This window comes from Amblyomma mixtum, chromosome 5 (assembly GCF_055824585.1).
Source record: "Amblyomma mixtum isolate Tamu chromosome 5, ASM5582458v1, whole genome shotgun sequence".
Lineage (NCBI taxonomy): Eukaryota > Metazoa > Arthropoda > Arachnida > Ixodida > Ixodidae > Amblyomma > Amblyomma mixtum.
The window spans coordinates 70,236,000-70,256,770 of NC_143016.1; the positions used below are offsets into that span (position 1 = coordinate 70,236,000).

The 20,771-nt window shown below is 45.0% G+C and overlaps 1 protein-coding gene across 9 annotated transcripts in view; it reads right to left on the reverse strand.

The window, feature by feature from the left end:
• Window positions 1-1,525: 1,525 nt before the first annotated feature.
• LOC149342581 (DNA (cytosine-5)-methyltransferase PliMCI-like) overlaps window positions 1,526-20,771 on the reverse strand; it is a 112,322-nt gene continuing 93,076 nt past the window's right edge. For 7 of the 9 annotated variants that reach the window (XM_089544944.1, XM_089544939.1, XM_089544938.1 and 4 more), the window contains 4 exons: window positions 18,766-18,929; window positions 9,452-9,674; window positions 5,959-6,075; window positions 1,526-4,063 (listed from right to left, as the gene is read on the reverse strand). In XM_089544944.1, the coding sequence (XP_089401070.1) occupies window positions 3,995-4,063; window positions 5,959-6,075; window positions 9,452-9,674; window positions 18,766-18,929 (573 nt within the window). In that variant the 3' untranslated portion in view covers window positions 1,526-3,994. The remainder of the gene's footprint in view (window positions 4,064-5,958; window positions 6,076-9,451; window positions 9,675-18,765; window positions 18,930-20,771) is intronic. The other 2 variants (XM_089544943.1, XM_089544946.1) reach the window with 2 other exon arrangements.

The window sequence follows — 20,771 nt, forward strand, 5'->3', positions numbered from 1 at the left end:
CGCTACGCTAGTCACACCCAACCACCGTGCTCCCTACTAAAACTGTTGTGAGGATGGGCGGCAGTGCGCGCAAGGTGCGCCCGTAGCATGCGCAAAGCTTTTGCGGACGCACAGCTAATACTGTCTAATTTCACCATAGTACACTCTAACCATAGAGAGCATTTCACAACATGACGTCCCGCCATTTGCCTGCCGCCGCTGGCTGAGGTTTGGCTTGGCTTGGACTTGTGGTGGATAGCAGTGATCAACACGTTATTGAAATCAGCGCGCCTATCTAAATACGTTGATTAAAATGAGGATGAAGATTTTAGAATCAGTTTCCATTAGTAAAGAAATACTTTTTGCAACGTATTGAAGCATACATCGAAATTTTTGTATGCTGTACTCACTGTACTCTCTTTCCATCGCAATCGCCATCATTTGCAAATGACATTAAATTTGCCGTGTGGGACGCACCCGTGTATAAGACGCACCCCAATTTACCCAGTTAGGCTAGTGAGACTTAATTAAACACGCTTGTGCGGCTATCGCGAAATTCACGGTACCTGTGAGAAATTTATAAGCAACGCTAAGTGATCGAAAAAGGCACCGTGTTACAACCGCGGCATTGGTAGTGATATTTTTCGGTGAAAAAAGCTTGAACATGGACCTAAGTAATTTCTGAACTCGCAAAAAAAAACACGAAAAATTCGCGTATAAGACGCACCAGCAAAATTTTTGAAAAAAAGCCGCGTCTTACACACCGGAAAATACGGTATTATTATTATCAACAAAAGTAATGTTAAACAGGCACAACACATGTTAAGCTCAAGGCACATTTCAGTTTATCTCACTAAGCAGCTACTGAGTGTTAACTGCACACAAGACACAAGGAATCTACACTCGCTGTCCCATATGCATGCAGCCTCACATGCGTGTAGCCTCATTTTGGTGCCCTTCAAGATATTCCACAAAAAACAGAACTATTAAGTCTGACAAAACACACTGTGCTCTGCTATGAACTATAAAGTATAATAGATATATACAGTGAAACCTCAATACGTCCTAAAAAAAAAAGAGAAAAAAATCATCCGGGAAAACGTATTACCCAAACTGCCCGATTTTGAGAAACTGTTGAATAAGGTACAAAGGCATTGACTGCTCAGACAAATCGGGCACGGCCGCAGCCTTATCGCACTGCGAGCACGGGCAGGAATCATTCAGTTTTAATGAATAAAAATGTGGGACGTGTTTATCTGCTGCAACATGCTACAATGCAGGCACAAGGAATACCCCCATGCCAGGTGTCACTAGCATTATGGTGCCAAATGTCACTCCTCTCGCTCCTATGTATAATGTTATCGCGCAGTGTTGCCAGCCATTTTTACGATTTCTCTCGCATTTTTTATCTCATATAAAAGAAAATATGAAAATGAAAATTGGTTTGAAGAAAAGAAATAATGCAGTAAAGGTCTCATCCAAACTATGGACACCCGAACTGCTTTGTAAGGGATGGGATAAAGGAGGAAATGAAACAAAAAGATAATTTCGACCGCTTGGGGATCTTTAATGTCAATGCACAGCACACATGCGCTTTCTGCGTTTCGTCTCTATCGAAATGCAGCCGCCGCGATCGGGTTCGAACCCGGGCACTCCAGCTCAGTAGACAAGTGCCTTAACCACTGTTTTAACTGTTTTTACAACTTTGCAGTCAACTTGTTCAGCAGAAAGACATGAAGATCAGTATGGTTTTATTACCAGGCAAGCACAGTGTCCTTGTTTTTAGGCATGTATATTAGAACATAAGTCAGAGCCATATTTCTGTGCAATAGAAATAGCCCTGCAATAAAAGCCTACATATTATATAAATAATGGCTTCTTGTAGCAATTAAAACATGAAAATTGATTAATTACGATACATGATTCAATAGCATCTGATGCAGCATAAAGATGCAGTGAAGGGATGCTGACAGCTGAATTTCATTAGTATATCTCTAGTAGAACACTGTTGAAAGAGGACTGCTTTTAGGTAGTGCCCCTTCTCCAGTGTCCTGTTTGTGAAAACATGGTTATGAAATTCACTGGAAAAAATGACCAGGGGCAGAGGGGAGAAGGAAGGTTCGATAATATGCTTCCTGTAAAAAAATGTGTGCGCTTAGGTGTGCTGTAGAGGAATGTTTGTACAGCAGAAAAGGAGTTTTTGTTTTCGCCAAATGTGTAAGAAGGCGGCCTAATAGATGGAAAATTGCAAAAAGTAACCTTTTGCGCAAGCGATGCACTAAAAGCATTGCCTAAGTGCACAATGCCAAATGTCAGCACTACAGAAGCAAGTCCTGATTATGTATGTACAATACAGCTATATCACCTGAACATGCAAAGAAAAACAATGAATAAAGGATGCTACACTGCTACAAAACAACCGGATCACTTGAACAACACATATACCGCAAAGCTTCATGCAACACATGCAACAAACATAAACTTCAACCTAAACACAAACATAAAAAGTACATGCAACAAACACAAGTTTATATAAAAACAAAATCTAATTAATTGCACAGCTAAGTGGTTAATCATACTGGCTAGGAAAAGAGACCATGACTATCATGTTACCTGCCCATCCCACCCTTATGACTGCACACCACAACTCAGACAAACCATTTTAGACCAGATGGGGTAGTGAGTTGTCCATCAGTCATTCTGAACCTCTTTGCTCCAGCTGAATAAATCCACAGATTTTACCTCCAATCTGATCAAAGGAATTTTAAACAGAAGAGTAGCTTTCTAACAAGGAATTATTTATCGCAACATCTACTTGAGCGCAGTAGAGGCCTGTTCATTCTGCAACCAGGAAAAAAGCTTAAGAGGCTAGACTGCAATTACTGGCCTGCTTAGCTGATCTAGCAGATGAACCTGGTGCCAACTCTGCCAGTGAGGCCCAGCCATTTTCACCACACCCGCAAAAGCAGTGCAACTCGTTAAAGTGAGAGTGTGGCTGGTTACGTCACTGCAGGTTTGGTTTGCATCATAAACTCTCGATGCTGTGTCTCACTTTGGTTTGTTCACTCACAATTGACAATAATGCTGAGACTGATTCCTGTTGCACTCTGAAGTTCGACTAAAAGCCCTCCTGGCTACACAGATGGTCTCGCACTCTGTGTTATGTAAGTTAATTTATTTAAACTGGTAGCAAGGTTCATAAGCTGCCTTGCAGCCTGTCACAAGGGCAGTTTCACCGTACAATGTAACAAAGTATTGCACAAAATTTCACGGTTGTCGCCAAACGTTTTCACAGATATGTTACACCATGTTAGCAATACAGATCACAACTGAACCTTAAGCACGTTGAGCCAGCAAAGAAAGGCAGTGGAAATCAAAAAAGAACATGAGCAATGGTACCCAATTCTCATCAACAATATGAATCTATGACATTGCAACACACATTGTTACTGTACAATGTAACAAAGCATTGCATAAAAATTCACGGTTGTCACCAAATGTTTTCACGGATATGTTACACCATGTTAGCAATACAGATCACAACTGAACCTTAAGCACGTTGAGCCAGCAAAGAAAGGCAGTGGGAATCAAAAAAGAACATGAGCAATGGTACCCAATTCTCATCAACAATATGAATCTATGACATTGCAACACACTGTGACTATGGCAGTCTTCACAACAACGATCTGATGATTGCCTGGCCAATGGCTGCAGCAAGTTATATAAGTTAATTTAAACTGGTAGCAAGGTCCATACGTTGCCTTGCAACCTGTCACGAGGGCAGTTTCACCATACAATGTAACAAAGCAGAGTAATTAAATTTCACAGTTGTCACCAAACGTTTTCACGGATATGTTACATCATGTTAGCAATACAGATCACAAATGAGCCTTAAGCATGTCGAGCCAGCAAAGAAAAGCAGTGGGAATAAAAAAAAAAACATGAGCAATGGTACCCAGTTTTCAGCAACAGTATGAATCTATGACATTGCAACACACTGTGACTATGGCAGTCTTCACAACAACGACCTGATGACTGCCTGGCCAATGGCTGCAGCAAGAGGAGGTGGCACAGCATTACCCACCTACATCAAAAGAAAAAAATGAAGAAAAAGAAAACAAAAACATCAGTCAAATGCAATGGCTCTGCCATGCTGGTTATGACAGAATGTTGTGCACTGATCTTCCACATGCATGTGCTCTGGTTTGTCCAGGTGGCACTGGCACCAACGTGCAATGGTGACTAAGGGCAACTTAGTCGCATTGTTGGCAAGCATGCTAACTATTCTGCAACACTGGTTAAGGCACCCGGATCTGACCCAGACGACTCGGCCGTGGCGGTCGAATTTCGATAGAGGCAAAATTATAGAGGCCTATGTAACCTTGCATTGCCAGTGCATGTCAAAGAACCTCAGGTGGTCAAAATTTCCAGAGCCCTTCACAACGGCATCCCTCATAGCTGGAGTCACTTTGGGATGTTAAACCCCATAAACCAAACCAAACCTATTTTGCAACATCTCTCAAATGAACAATTTGCAGCAAGCAGTTACAGAATGCAATTTTGACGGCAGGAGAGAGAGTCAAATATTAGGGGTGTGCGAATATTCGAAATTTTCGAATATATTTCGAATATTATGTTTTTAGTATTCGAATTCGATTCGAAATCCAAGTATTCGTGTTGTGTCGAATATTCAACACGACGCGAATATTCGTATCTAGCCGAATATTCATTGTGAGCACCGGCGTTCATTTCGATCCGCAAGCCCTATCGACAGATACATAACAACATGGCGGCGCCTACACAGAAGGAAAATTCTTTCTTCCTCCAAGGGCCATGCCGTAGCTGACTGCGCTGGTGAGCTTCTTTGTGGCTACACCTGCGAAGCTGGTATAGTCAGAGCTGTGCACGAAGTACCTCGCAATACGTGCCAGGTCAGTGCCAAGTGAGAGGGCAATTTCTGTGGCTGGAGGAGTCGTTTCAGTTAGAAGGGAACCACTTCTGCCTGACCATGTGGTGCAGCTGGTTTTCCTTCACGACAACCTTTTACGACCTCCCAACAACGCGCTTTTGTGCTGATGGCAAGCTAGCCTTAATCAATGCTGTGTACTAGCCATCTTCTCTGATATTTCCACTCTTCTAAGAATAATGTTCGAGACTTTGATACTTTTTGTGCAGCCACACACACCTTTTGTGCTTATTTAATCATCGATAGTTGAACTGTGATGTTCGTCGGTGCCCAAATAAATGTTTTGTAGAGATTAAATGCGTATGTCCTTGATTATTCGATATTCGATTGATATTTGGAACTAAGTATTCGTATTCGATTCGTATTCGAAAAATTTGATATTCGCACACCCCTATTAAATATGAATGTACCTACAGTTCTGCACATTTGTCACGGTCAGACTCAGCCTTATCTCTGTACCCTGTTACATCACTATAATAACAGCAGCCACTTTGCTACACAGTTAAAACATTGCCATTCAGAAGCCTGTAATCATTCACTGCTGATGATCATTTTATTGAGATCTCTCCAGAGATTTATTTAGGAAATTTCAAAGACCATGACGCATCATGCAAACAATGCACAGGTTGCATGTGATACCCATACCCTTCCAACCGTGGTGCCAAGCATGAAAGGTGCATTGCCAAGTGAGAAATGTTCAGCGTGCCACTATTTTTGAACACCTGCGAAACGTCTCGTGCACTTACAGATGTAGGTACAGTTTTAACGAGCTTGAGCTTCTTTTGACAGAGCTGGTACATACAAGACTGCCTATCAAGAAAAGATGACAAAAACTAACGACAAAGAGGCACACTAGTCTGGAGAAGTTCCTTTGTGAGAACAAGTGATGTGATTTCACTCCCACTGAATCTTTAATGTGATGCATAGTTAACTGAATTAAGCACAATGCAAGGGTATAAAGTAATGTCAATACCTACAGACATCTCATTTAGTCAAATGTGGGTGCAAGTTACCTGCATGTACTTGTCGGCAGTGGAGCCCACAAACACAAAGCTGTCCGAAAAGCCTTGAATACGGGCACATTCTCGAACTGTCAGCAACCTGTTCTGCGAAGGGTGCAAGACTGCAGACTGAAAAGACCATACATGGTAAGTTGCAGCGCTCCTTCACAGTGTCTTCAAAGAAGGCCTAATTTTTACATCATTTTTGTTCAGTCATCCTACTGCTCATGAACGCAAGGGAGATGTATTTATAAAACCTTCATTTCAGAGCACAGCCTTGCATAGCAAGGTGCACCTTGTATTCTGCAACATGCAACTCCATTTAATCGCACCACACCTTTTGAGCTTCTGATTACAAATGCGTATGCCTATGAAGAGAAGAATCAGCTCTGGTGCTCGCTGTCAAACCATTGCCCCTTTCTCCACATAATTGACCCACATCTCAAGTCTAGACTGTCACCTATCTTCCTTGCCATCTGGAAACTGTTCATCGTCGTCTCCGTTTGAGCACCGCATTGCGACAACTGCTGCTCAACAAAAATAGTACGCAGAGTATGCGAGCGTGTTATGAACACTGTATGGAGCTGCCAAGTGCCTCTGACAGTGGACTGTGTGTTACGTCTCTTGGCCTGCTTTACGCAGCAGAGACATGCAATCAACTTTTTATTTGCATATTTAGACGACACTGGTCCACTCAACAAACTCTAATATTTCTGTAAATCTCATCATTATGCACTCCTCATGCATTGAACTTTATCATTCCCTTTGTAGGACATTGCACATCACTATTTAATATCTTGTGGCATTACTCGCTGATGCACTTCAGCCCAAATACAGTGCCCATTTATTTTTTTTTCTTTTCACTTCTGTTTCAAACTTCGGAATTTTGTGCACCTCTCTCCTTCTGTTGTTCTATCCCAAATTCTCTTCCCCAAGCAAAGTAGCATGTCAGCGAATTTTTCTTGCCAGCTGTAAGGCCGCACTTCATTAATGCCTCATTACCTTTTTAATTACTTTAGCTTGAGGCCACAGCACGCCCCTCCTCTAGTGTGGAGAGTTCTCGGAACTCCTTGCCAACACGTCTCCCGCAAGCATACACAAAAGAGTGGAGGTCACTGTCGGCTTAACAGCATTTCTACGATAGCCGAAGACCCCTAGCATTGTTAAGCGCGTGCATCCGCCAGCGCACCAAAAAAGCACGCGGAGGGTAGTAGGCGGACCCGCCGCAGTGGCTCAGTGGTAAGGCGCTCGTCTACCGAACCGGAGTACCCGGGTGCGAACCCGACCGCGGCGGCCGTGTTTCGATGGAGGCGAAATGCAAAAGGCGCCGTCTGCTGTGCGATACCTCCACTACGGCACCTCTTTCTCGCTTTCTTCTTTCACTCCTACCTTCCTCCCTTCCCTTTCAGGTGTCCGCTGATATATATGTGAGACAGATACTGCGCCATTTCCTTTCCTCAAAAACCAAATTTTTTTAGTAGGCGGCAGGTGGCGGCGCTTGATCCAGTTCCACAGAAACATGCGACACTATGAAGAGTTTCCCAGGGGCCCTTTCCTTTTCAGGCATTCTTGCCAGCACCCAAGCGTTGCTGGGCTCGTTTTTTGCCTCCGCCATCAGACACTTCCATTATGAGCCAGCAAATTACTCGCCCTGTCAGTTAGCTAGAAGAACTCGTCTTCCTTCGAGAAGTAACACGCAGGTGCAGCGGCAAAAAGGGGAAAGAGCATCACACGATAAGGGCAAGGACTCCCGTGAGGAGAGGGTGTTCGGAATATTTTCTCGGTGTGTTTTTTTTTTTTAGCCAGGACCAGGGCTCGAGGTTGTGCCCAACCTCCAGGGGCTGTGGCTACTTCGTATTAAACTTCATTGGTTATCGAAGTTTAGGGTGGGCCTTGAAACATGACCGCCCTAATTTCTTTATTTGCAAAATGTATAAAAATGCCAGGAAAAGCACTGGACAGTAGTACAGTTAGAGGCACCGTGCTTAGCATGTAGTTCAAGATTATCTAGGAATATATATACAGAGACCTTCAGTCGATCAGTTCCTTTAAGTTACACTTTGCTCAACTCGTCTGAGTGACTTTGCTCAGGTAACTTGAAGTTTTCACTATTGCAATTATGCAAATATATCCCCTCGTCTTCTCTTCATCATCTGTATCATCGGTCGTCTCCTCCTTTATCATTGTCAAATCATCCACATTTGGAGAGGCCTGAGCCCTTCTGAAGAACCCAACAAACCATCTTTAAATTTACTCCGGCTAAAAACTCTGCTTTTCAATAAAGGGTGTCTCTCTCTCTCTACCACAGTATATATAAGTTAATTTTTCCTACCATAACACTTTCAAGACTACAAGATGGAAGCAATAAAGGTCAGACATTTTTCAGTCATGTATAAGTTCAGGCTTTTGTGCTACTAGTGGCGGAAAATCTAGATGGCCGAACTGCGTGCAACAAGTGTTGCATTGCAGGCTGCTTTCATGAGCAAAGACTTCATTTCTAAAATTGATGAGTGCATGTTCTCAGCAAAATAACATCTGAAAATTTCCTATCAGGGGCACTAATTTTACTGTCACATATCCCATAGCAAAACTGCTGGAGATTTTATGGAGACTGTCAAAACAAGAGTCAAAGATAAACAATTTGCCAGTATGTTCTACACTGACTAGCGACTGAAAGCTTAAATAGGTTATGGTTTATGGTTTATGGGGTTTAACGTCCCAAAGCGACTAAGGCTATGGGAGACGCCGTAGTGGAGGGCTCCGGAAATTTCGACCACCTGGGGTTCTTTAACGTGCACTGACATCGCACAGTACACGGGCCTCTAGAATTTCTCCTCCAAAGAAATTCTAGCCGCCGCAGCCGGGATCGAACCCGCGTCTTTCGGGTCAGCAGCCGAGCACCATAACCGCTGAGCCACCGCGGCGGCTGAAAGCTTAAATATGCATTTTAACAACCTGAGGGAGTGCCAAATAGTCTATGCTACACAGCTAATCCCAAATCAACAATAATCAATTTGGTAATGAAAAAAAAAAAAAGTCCCAGTGGCACATGGATGAAAACAAAACAAAAAAATGACAGGTACCTAGCTGCCCTTTTACAAGCTTGAAGATGCAAAACAACGAGCACATGAAAAAAACAATGCAATAGCGCCACAGTCATTTCTACATCCCAACATGCACCTGAAAATTTTCTCCATCAAAGAAGGCCAGAAAAGACCTTAACACTAGAAATTTGCACACAAGCTACACATTGAATGCAAACCTGAGTCGGGCACTGTTTCTCAACAGAAACTCCTGAACCATGTGATTTTTCTGCTGTGCTGTTTCTTGTACTTGAACATAAAGATCAGGGAGGCACTCGATAAAGCAGCAGTGATTTTCAGGCTCTCTAAAGACTGAGAAGCACTGTCAAATCAAACTGTTCAAACCACTTCCCAACAGTGTTACCAGAGTGTAGGTATTAACAGAAAGGTTCTTTGCCAAGATTACGAAGCGTTTGCTGTACCTTCTGAGCACTGAGTTGAGTGCGGAGCGTTCCGGTGCAGCCATGCCACCGAAGGCGTGAATAGGCTACCTCCAGCTTGCACTGAGGGGCCTCCTGGCCAGCCTTGTGAGCCAGAAACCAAGGGATCAGCGTGCGCTTGCTCTTAGCTGGTAGTACGCTGCAGCTTCCACCAGCCGCACATGAGCACACTCCTTGAACACCATTGGGGTACGTCTTGAAAATCCTGCGCAACCAAAAGCCGCTGCCGTGGTCAGCTGTAGATGGCTTCCTCGGGGACACTCCCACTCCACACAGTTTATGTTCGAAGTAAAAAAATTGCTGACGATTACGTTACTTCCTAATGCGAAATTTGAGCGCAGCTCATCAGCTGCTTCAGCTTTTCGATAGATTGAGGCAAAGAATTCGAGCAAGACATGTATGTACAATTACTGGCAACTTGTCATTTTTCACACATGTTCCTTCTTCAAGAAACACTCCACTAACAGTTCCTGATTGTCATGAAGGAAGCTTTGTGGTCACAGAAATAGTTGGATATATGCTCGAATTGCTGCACCAATGCCTGGTTCTCAAAGACTAGGTCTACATAAGTATTTCGCAACTGAGCAGCGAGAGGAACGGATGCTCTCCCACATAAGTGGTAAGAAATTCCTATTTGTCTTTATAAGTACATTAGAGTCCCCACCCACCCTCGTAGATGGCAGCTAATGGTTCACCATTGTCAGCGCTTCCCCCTTCCATCACCTCACACACCTATAAGCGAACTGCAGCCCACATTACCCCTCATACCTATAACGGCGATTCAGGCGTCCACTTACCCAGAGAGCCAGTTACGCGCTATTCCTTTCCTTAAAATGACACAACATTGTCAATGCCAATGCACATCTGTCACTAATCCACATAGCTTAAAGCACGACTGAAGTGTCCATTGTTCTAAGAAGGCAGTTATGCCGCTCCATTGGTTTCCCAGCTTAAAGGGCGACTAAGGAGTTCACTGCTGGTTACAACTGACAACAGGGAGGACCCGAAACTCAGAAATGGGCACCAACGAGCTGCGCTCTAAAATACCAAAGACACTTTGAAAATTCTAAAGTGCGCTTGGCGAAAGCCTTGTGGTCGACCCACTGCCGCTTCCCTGAACCGCTTGGCACGGAATCACTGGGCCCCTTCGGAGCCACGCGTCTCACTCACTCGACTGCAACGAGACGTCTGGCAAAGAAGCGGCGGTGCAGCTGCCACCGCCGACGTGCGCGTGCTCGTTCTACCGCTACTGTGTGACGTCACGGTTGCTATGCACAGCTGCGCCCCCCACCGGCGCACCGGTTGCTGAGGAGGGGAAGTGGCTGCGTTTTTACTTTCTCCTTTCCAAGCTCCCGCTCCACTGCTTAGAGGGTGTCCACTGCTGGTTACAACAGACAACGGCGACACCGCGAAATGCAGGAACAGGCGCCTAAGAGCAGTGCTCGAAAAAGGTGGGAGCCAGGACGTTTATTTCAATATATTAGAGGAATCGGCTGCACAGAACAATAATTAGAAGCTTCTAAGTATGCTCAAAGTGTGCAGAACGAGTTATCGTGGTAAAAAAGACGAGCTTAGAACCCTCTTTTATGCACCTTTCACAATAATAAGCAATGTGCTTATCACATCTCTAGATTAATGTTGCTTGCGGCACTGCTAGTGCCTGGTGTAGAACTCCTGAAACTCTCATCAGCCCTCACTTTTTCTCTGTGACAGTGGCCCTAGTTCCTCCCAGATAACTAGAACATTAAAACATCACGGCCCTTTCCCCAAAGATCTCTAGAAAGTGTGTACAGTAAAAGCTCGTTAATTCGAACTTCACGGGACCGGGAAAAAAGTTCGAATTATCCGATGTTCGAATTATCGAATGGCCGCGAAAAAACCGGCAAGAACCATTTGCATTAAGGTATATGTCCCGTATTTACTCGCGCAACGAACCCACTCGCATAATGACCCCCCTCCCCATTTTTGCCAAAGAATTTGAAAAAAAAAAATGCGTCCCTCCGTTTCGCGTAGTCACGGTCCACAACGCATTTCTTGGCGGCGCACCAAGATGCTGCGCAGCGATAACATCAGGGTGTGTTTACTTTTGGCGTTAGCTCTAGCAAGGGGGGAAGCGAACTTGGCAGAGTGCCAACGCTTGTCGGGTTGTGCAAGCCTCGTTTTCAGTACGTTCGCCTTATCGTGCCATGGGCTTTTGGGGCGGACTGTGTCTACTGGCACTCAATCATTGGAAGGCGCGATAGCAGCAGCAAACGCCTTTTGCAGCGAACGATGCTAAAAGCCGGCGTCATGACTGCGCGGACCGTGTGCTTCCGTTGGCGACTGAGAGGTGGAAGGATGGAGGACACTCGCAAAAAAAAACGTTTTTCGCACGTAATTTGTAGCGCCCGTCCAAAGTCATAAAAGGGCGTCGGCTGGGACCGCGCCGACAGTACTTATCCGTATTTCCGAATTAACAGGGCTCAAATTAACGAGTATTTAGTTGCGAGTTCCGGAGGTTTAAGCAGCCGCCGCGCCGGTGATGGCGCCATATAGGCTTTAACCACTCATCCATGGTTTTATCTGGTTCCATCTTCTGACCCCGTTTAGGACTTGCGCAGCCTCTAACTATGCGGAGATGCTTTTTTTTTTTTTGGCGACGTGCTGGCGCGTAGTTCGAATTATCCGTAGCGGAACCGACTCGCTTTCGAATTAACAGGCTTTTTTATACACAGATCTCTATGGAGCTTGGCCGGACCAAGCAGTGTAGTTCGAATTAGCCGAAATTCGAATTATCGAGGTTCGAATTAACGAGCTTTCACTGTATATATAGCATGAGTACTACCACGGCCGCTTGATGCAAAGCGCAAAGCGAGGTGCGGCCAGCCACGTCGCGCCGCCGACAATGGGTGAGCATGTCCTGGCGGAGTTTACAGTCGCGGCCGCTGTTTTCGGTGGGGGCGCCACTGTTCGGGGACAGGTCCCGGGAGTGGACTCCCGAAGCGCTCCTTGCTTCGTCGTGTTCGAGCGCGTTTGCGTCATGTAAAACCGCGTTTGCGTCGTGTAAAACCGCGTTTGCCTTCCATATTCAATGCAAAATAAAAACCACTACTACTACTACTCACGTTCCTCATGTCTGCAGTGCTTTATTTGGATTTTCTGCTGTGCGCGTGAGTGAGCACGTTTGCCTCGCGTCTGCGGTGCTGGATTTGGACTTTTCGCGTGCGCGTGAATGAATGTTTGCCTCGTGTCTGCCGTGCACTCTTTGGGATTTTCGTGCATGCGTGTGTGGAGGTCAGGGACGTGTATGGGGCACGATGCCGCGCATCTGCCGTGTGCCACTGTCCGTCACGAACTCTATAAAACAGCCAACTGTGAGATATCATGAGTTTCCCTCTGAACTACAGCGTCGAGAAGCGTGGCTGAAAATATCGCTCGCCAAGGACTGTCAGGGAAAGGAAGAGAGTGGGTGCCAAGCGACAGGTCTCTGGCATGTTCCTTGCATTTTACAGAGAATGACTACAAAAAGTAAGGTCAAGGAAGGTTCTTGTGAATGGTTCCTTCCTTTCTTTTATGACCATGCAATAAAAGTGTCAAGTACTTTGTGGTTTTCTCGGCTGCAGGTGGGCTTATGAAGTTCCACAACTTCAGCTATGATCGTTTTTTTTTTATAAATTGCAGTAACTTGTGTATATAAGAGCCAAAATTCGATGTGACACGAAACGGAAATTTACTGCGTGTGACCAGCTGTGCGTGTCCGTCTCATTCACGGTCTACATGGGGTAGCGAGAAGTGAAAAAAATCAGGGAGCACTTTGACGATCTAAAGTGCGAAGAGGCGAAAGTCTTTAACCGCCTCTGTCGCTGCCCTCTGCTTGGCAACTGTTGAAGATCGTTTGGCGACTCTTGAACGCTTCCGTACGGCATCGCGAGCGCGTTTCGTAGCGGGCGACATTGGAGCGCGCGCGGGCTGCATCCTTCTTCGATCAACGTTCAGAGAGCACCTGAGAGAGCTCTCGGTGATACGGCCATTGTGCAAACTTTTGACGTCAGTGTACATGCGCCGTTGTTAAACCACCTGAGGATTGCGCATGGGACACTGCGCATGCGCAGTGTGCGCGTTTAGTGGGTATCATTAACTAATCATCATTACTGTTCGTACATCTACTGTTTCGCTCCTGTGCACCGTTAGCAAGGTAATGGAGCACTTTATTTTTAAGCATATAAGCAGTTTTCTGGAAAATAATAATTTCTTTTCTGAGGGACAGCACGGTTTTTGACGTGGCCTATCCACGGTTACGCAACTACTACACACTACTAATGATCTCATGGTAGCTTTGGATCAGGGTGGGCAAATTGATATACTGTTCCTCGACTTCGAAAAGGCGTTTGACCGAGTCTGTCACAAAAGGTTATTACTTAAGCTAAAAAGTGTATTGCAAAGTGAACAAATTTTGAATTGGCTTGATTGTTACTTATCCAATCGACAACAGTATGTCTGCATTGAAAACTCACTTTCTTCATCTGCCCCTGTATTATCCGGTGTACCACAAGGTTCTGTCCTTGGACCTCTTCTTTTTCTGATCTATTTAAATGACCTGTCTCTGGATTCCTCTGTACAATGCCGGTTCTTCGCCGATGACTGCATCGTGTACCAGGTCATCGAATCTGTGCAAGGTCAAATTGTGCTACGTGATTACCTCTCTGCAATTAACAGTTGGTGTCAATCCTGGCGTATGAACCTAAATGTCTCTAAATGTGCCCACATGATGGTCACAAGAAAGAAAAAACCGTTAATATATACTTACAAAATTAACAATGCTGATGTCAAGCGGGTTGACAACTTCAAATATCTTGGTGTTATAATTGACTCCAAATTAACGTGGAACGCACGTGTTGAATATGTTGTGTCGGCGTCACTAAAAAAGCTGTGGTTATTAAAGCACCACATGGGGCACTGCACTAGTGCAACAAAACTTGCAGCATTCACGACACTCGTTAGGCCAGTTCTTGATTATGCTGACACTGTTTGGGACCCTCATACTAAGAAAAACATCAATCACATTGAAGGGGTACAAAAGAAAGCACTTCGATTCATTTTTAACGCTTACCATAGAAGTATCTCTGTTTCAGACCTGAGAACACGAGCTGGGCTCCCGTCGCTAGAAATGCGCCGTAAACTACACTGCCTACACATGATGTACAGTATTGTCAACCACCATGTCAAAATAAATTTTCATACTTACATGCACTTCAACGAATCCAGGAAAACGAGAGGCAAGCACAGCAAAACAATTGTAATGCCGCAGGTTAAAACTAACGCCTACCGCTCATCATTCTTTCCTCGAACCACAGCCGAGTGGAACGCCTTACCCTATGAAGTAGCTGACATGCCCTCAGTTGAATCTTTTGTTACGGCCGTGTCATCTTATCTATGATGCAGCAAGTATTTCTTTACAACGCTTCTTGCTTTGCCGTCCGCCTTTCAAAGTGTATTCCTTCTTTCTTTTTTTGTGTGCTTTTTGATTGTGCACATTCCTTCGTGGCTGATTGTCAATAGCATGTTTTCTTTCTTTGCCGCTGTTAAACTCACCTTAGCAATTGTTCAAGAACAATGTATCCACTCCTGCTTTGACTGCCAAGAGGCAGTTGGCAGTATTTGATAAATAAAAAATAATAAAAAATACTACTACACCATTAACTATCATTACTGACTTTTCAAGTAACCATTATTGACAGCTGCCGCGGACGCATGGACGGACGGACACGCTGGCGAGTCACGAGCCATAAAAGGCTTACGCCTTAAAAGTAGATCGAAAGCTTCAGGCGCATTAATGCAACATCCTCAGGTACAGCCGCGCGCGCCGTCGTGCATCGTATAGGCGGCCGTTATGGACAGCGTTCAGGCATACACTTCCTACCTGCTGCGGTGATTGTGACATAATCGGCGTTTTCAATGACTACTTAAAAATGCAATCTTTAATGAGCAAGTAGAAAGTGCACTGTTTACGCCTCAAACAGTGAGCAACGGGCGTACCGACGCAGCTGTCGCGGCGTTTCCCTGCGAGCAGTTGTCCCCGAGCAGTGGCGCCGCGGCGGGCGCACGGAGAACTAGGCCCAAGACGCCGTTTTTGTGCGACGTGGCGGGCCGCACCTCGCTTTGCGCTTTGTATCTAGCGGCCGTGGTACTACATTTGGTTGGTTGGTTTAAGGGGTTTAACTAGGGGTGTGCGAATAGTGGTTTTTTGATTCGAAGCGAATTCGAAGCGAATAGCGATTTTCTTCGAATAATTTCGAAGCGAATAGTTCGAATAGTACTTCTGGCACTAAAAAGAGGCAGAGTGACAGTAGGCATTTCCAAAACCATTTATTTTCCCAACACACGATGCTATTACACACTGCACTGAGGCTTTATTTAAAACCACACTCCAAAATTTTAACACCTAGAGTGAAGAACAATTTTTACTGGCAATTTATACTGGAAGAACAACTTTTACATTCCCAGACTTGCATTCCCTCGAGCAAGAATGGAAACGGCTGTACAAAACTCACGCCGCAAGCGAAACGTCATTCGCACCGCTCGCGCGTCCTGGCAAAATTGTCCCTGGTAGTACTTCCGAGCTGCACTCAGCATCACACTTCCATCAAGAATGCTCTCAGCCTCCAACGTATGTATCGGAGTGCCCGAGTTACGGCGACGGAATTCGGCACACCACCGAAGATGGCTCAATGCCCTGATTACGGCGGCGTTCCGTTCCCATCAATGCGCAAGCAGTCAGAATAGCAAGAAAAGATGCCAGTCGTAGATGCCGAGCGTTAACGGCAGTAATCCTCCACGGGTGCACAATAAGCTTAGCGTTATCACACGCTAAAGGCGCCCTTCCCATTGACGTAAGTATACACTTCGGCGACATCGAGTCCCCGCACTGCCGCTGAATTTTTTGCGCCTCCGCCGGTAATATGATGGCTTGCTTGAAAGCTGCCGAGAACGGTCGCTCATGTTCCGTACGCATGATTCGTCACCTGACTGGGTGAAGCGATAGCGCGGTAGGGCTGCGTGTTTATCTTCGCATCTGTCCTATCTGGTAATCTCGGGGGAAAAAAATCGAGAGGCGGTGGAGCGGGCGCGGCTTCGGTGCTTATCTGATCTTCCAGCCAGCGTCCGCCGCGGCGTGTGACCCACGTCTTTTTTCGTTTTTCTTTCTTTCCTCTTATCTTTGAACTCTCCTCTATCTGCACGTGGCAGCGGTGGTGGCTCGGCTGGAGCCAGTTGGCAGGCCCGTACACTTTCCTTTTCATCCTTCGCTCAGTCGCATCAACAACAACAGTAAACTGAGGTTTCTTGTTTTGAAGCTTAGACGACTGATGGCTGTGCTCTTCCTTCTTTGGGTCTGCCTCCACACGGTAGCAGCGACGCGGCTTATGGCAGCCTTAGTGCGGAGGCTCGAAGACGGCCAGAACGCAGGATCTTCCGCAAGAGCGCGTCGCCCTCACCTTTATTTCGTTTGTAGCTGGGTTCGCACCCCGACCTGGTTGTGATTCGTGTATTGACTGACCCCCGAGCGTTGAAAGCGCGATAAAAAAAAAAGCCATCTATGCGGCAATACTCGGAACTGAAACCACATAAAGCAAGCGGGCAAGCGCCCCAGAAACACTATTCGCGCGAGGCGAATACTTCGAATTTTCGAATACCGAGAATTCGGTTCGAAGCGAATATCGAATACCGTGCTATTCGATCGAATATTCGAAATTATCGAATATTCGCACACCCCTAGGTTTAACGTCCCAAAGCGACTAAGGCTATGAGAGACGCCGTAGTGGAGGGCTCCGGAAATTTCGACCACCTGGGGTTCTTTAACGTCCACTGACATCGCACAGTACACAGGCCTCAAATTTCTCCTCCAAAGAAATTCAGCCGCCGCGGCCGGGATCGAACCCGCGTCTTTCGGGACAGCAGCCGAGCACCATAGCCACTGAGCCACCGCGGCGGCTTGAGTACTACATTTATTTTTCTTTATTTAGGGAGTATGTATATTTAAAATTTTGAACACAAATCAAATATGTTTGTTATTCGGTCCACAGTCATATCTGAGAAATTGATATCTAAGATTCGGCAGCGATCGATTACCACTTTGACTTACATAAATATGCCCGTGGCAAAATGACAATATCTGGGAAAATAATCGAAAACCAAGTTTAGGGTGTCAATGAAACGCTACAAAGAAGTCCTCTTCGCTTTCATCTTTATCCTCTATTGCGTTGACCAATCACATTCAAACGCTGCTAGACTTGGGCCTCATGCAAAATTCCGTAAGCGGGCTTGCCCACATATCACATATGATGCAAACAAGATGGCTGACCACTCGCTTTGAACAAGTGCAGTACAAAAGTGCGCAGCATTTTTGTTTTATCTTTCTATAATGTCAGACACATCTAACGCCCACACCCATGTCACTCAACCCGTCACCTTCGCACTAGCATGAGCTCCACTGCAATGTTTTGGTCAATTATGATACATGGAAAAGCTCCCTGGCGGAATATCACATCTACAGCATCTACTATGCGGTGCACAGCAAAATGCTCATCTCTGACAAGCACGCAATGGCAAGCATGGTTGGCCATGTAGTTTCAGTTTCTGAGCTTCGCACCAGCCCGCAGAGACAGCGGCTCTCGGCTGCGCGTTCGCCAACCGTCCAAACCCACCTGCACGCAGCTTTCAGACACTGATTGATGTGTCACTGGACATGTACATTCCCTTCGCTTATAGATAGACAGGTAGATAGATAGACAGATATTCCTTATTTCAGACAACAAGGTCTCGGACACAAGGGCAAAAGGCAGATGTACTCTGCCTGACAGGGCCCAAGCACCCGACACAAAGCTCAGTACAATGTCCACATTGTTCTTCCAGCACGATGCATTTTGCACTCGTCATGGGCTTTTCGCTATTTATGTAATGGAGCGTCTTCTCAAGGCTTGACCGCACTTCCGCATATTCGACATTTTCTTGTTTTAGAGGGGGGGGGGGGGGGGGGGCGAGATGCATTTAATAACTCGGCTTCGAATAATTAGGGCATTTCTTCCGGTCTCCTGTAGTCCATGTTAATGAGTTTTTACTACTCATCATGTTACCTTTAGTTGCTAGCTGCGTATCATTCATGGATTTTATTTTGTTACACATTCTTTGTGACCACATTACAAGCTGCATACTGTTATGCTGTCTAATAAAGCAGTTTACATTTCTGTACACATAGTCAGCAGCAACACATAACATGCACGCATGTGGAAACAGTATGCCACAGCTTAAAAGACTCTTACAAGGTGTCTGTGTAGGTTCCATCTGAAAGCCGAACCCTGGCGTTGGGCAGGTCCCTCCAGTTGGCATCCGGAAGGTGAGGGATGCGGTCCACTCGTGCTTGCTCAAGAGGCGACAGAGTCTGCACCTCATGGTCTCGAATGGGGCCCTTGTAGTCGCCTATCACCTGCAGTTTTGTTGCCAGACCATGATGAACAATAGGCCTTTCACCCAAATAAAATGCACTACAGAAATCCACATTTCTACTTTTCAGCTATAAGGGCAAATCTTTCATGTGCAGTCCATTCACGGATACAGAAGACTGCATCTGTGAAGATAAAGTGGGCTAAAGATCTTGCCCTTTTTCTCCATATAATATACATTTAACAGTATGGCGCTTGTAACTACAGTCAAGTCCACTTATAACAATACTGGTTATAACAATATATTGGATATAACAATGGTCGGTCATGGCACCATCAGCTTTGCCATGTGTTCTATGGTAAAATAAACTGCTTATAGCAATGCTGTCAGGGCACATTATTGGTTATAACAATTAAATCTGGTAATTGAGTGTCAACCATTACAGAAAAAGAAAAGAAATGCTACAACCACACCAGCAAAACTATGCTTACAACACAAAAGCATGCATGTGTGGGGCCGACCAATGGACTAAGCTGGCGCAGCAACGCCACGAAAGCAAAAGAGGCAGGCGTCATCGCGTCAGGAGAGCTGCTGTACATATTGCTGCATTGGCTACGCACGCCATGCGTACCCCTAATCAGTCAGTGCAGCGCGCGTGCATGCAGCCAGCGCGGTTTTTCTCTTGTCAGCTGTCACCGCACCCTTGGTTCTGCATGCTTCTTGAATTTCGCATAAGAATAGCTTCCAAAAAGCCGGCTTGATTCCTGTGACGTGGAGGTGCACTAAGCTCCCGGTGGCGCAGTGATGGCGGTGCTTTGGTCATCGGTGAACGGTGAACATTGTTCCGGTTCCCTGAAGTTCGATTTAACGAGCTTTTACAGGCATTAGAACAATCAAACCCCTCTGGGTATTTAATGTCAATAAATGCTCTGAAGTTTGTCATCCTTTCTTTTTTTCGGCACAACCCTGTTATAACAATTATTGGTTATAACAATGGTATTTCCATGGCACTTGAATATTGTTATAAGTGGGCTTGACTGTAGATACATTAATTTAAGAGGAGAAAGTCAAACAACTTTTCTTCACTGATTAAAGAAGTTATTGGGTCAACTGTAGTATACTTCGTCAAGTAAGCAAATAGTACTGCCACATCTAAGAACAATATCATATGTTTTATTCTGACGAGAGATCCATGAGAAAACAGTTACACTTAATGAGCACTAGACATGATCACTGAAGTTAGAACATGAATCCTGCCAGCTGATAACATGCCCCAGGTAGAAATTTGGAGCGTGCATTGTGGTTTATATAAGCTTTTTGTTTCATCGTGATCCAGACGAACAAGACGCAATTCATGTGCACATTCAGAGGCTCAAAAGATGGATGTGAAATTTATTAAATTATAAATAAGAAATGCACATCTGGAAAAAAAATATATGATACAAGATAAAACTCAGTTAGGGACGTGCAGATAATACTCCTTCAATAGCGAATCAAATACAAATAGCGTAGCTTTGCTGCCGAATCAAATATGAATGAAGCAGCTAATAACTGAATGGAATTTGAACTGAATAGAAAATTAAATGAATCAAATATGAATTGATTATTGGATATCCAATTCGACTTGCAACATGTGAATGAAAACAGTGAAGCACTAGCAGAGGCGTGCTACTTATGAAGTTTCAGCTAGATCTGGCAAAAGACACAGCTTTGTTCTTCAGCAGGGGAATACATCACAGTCAGATTAGTAAAGGGACACTTATGAACAATTTTTGTTCTCAATAAAAATCAACTGTGCAGCACTATTGGCTACGCTGGTGTTTGTTCAGTGGCAGAAGACACATTTATTGCATCAAAAATAATTTCAAAAGGAAACAATTTTTTT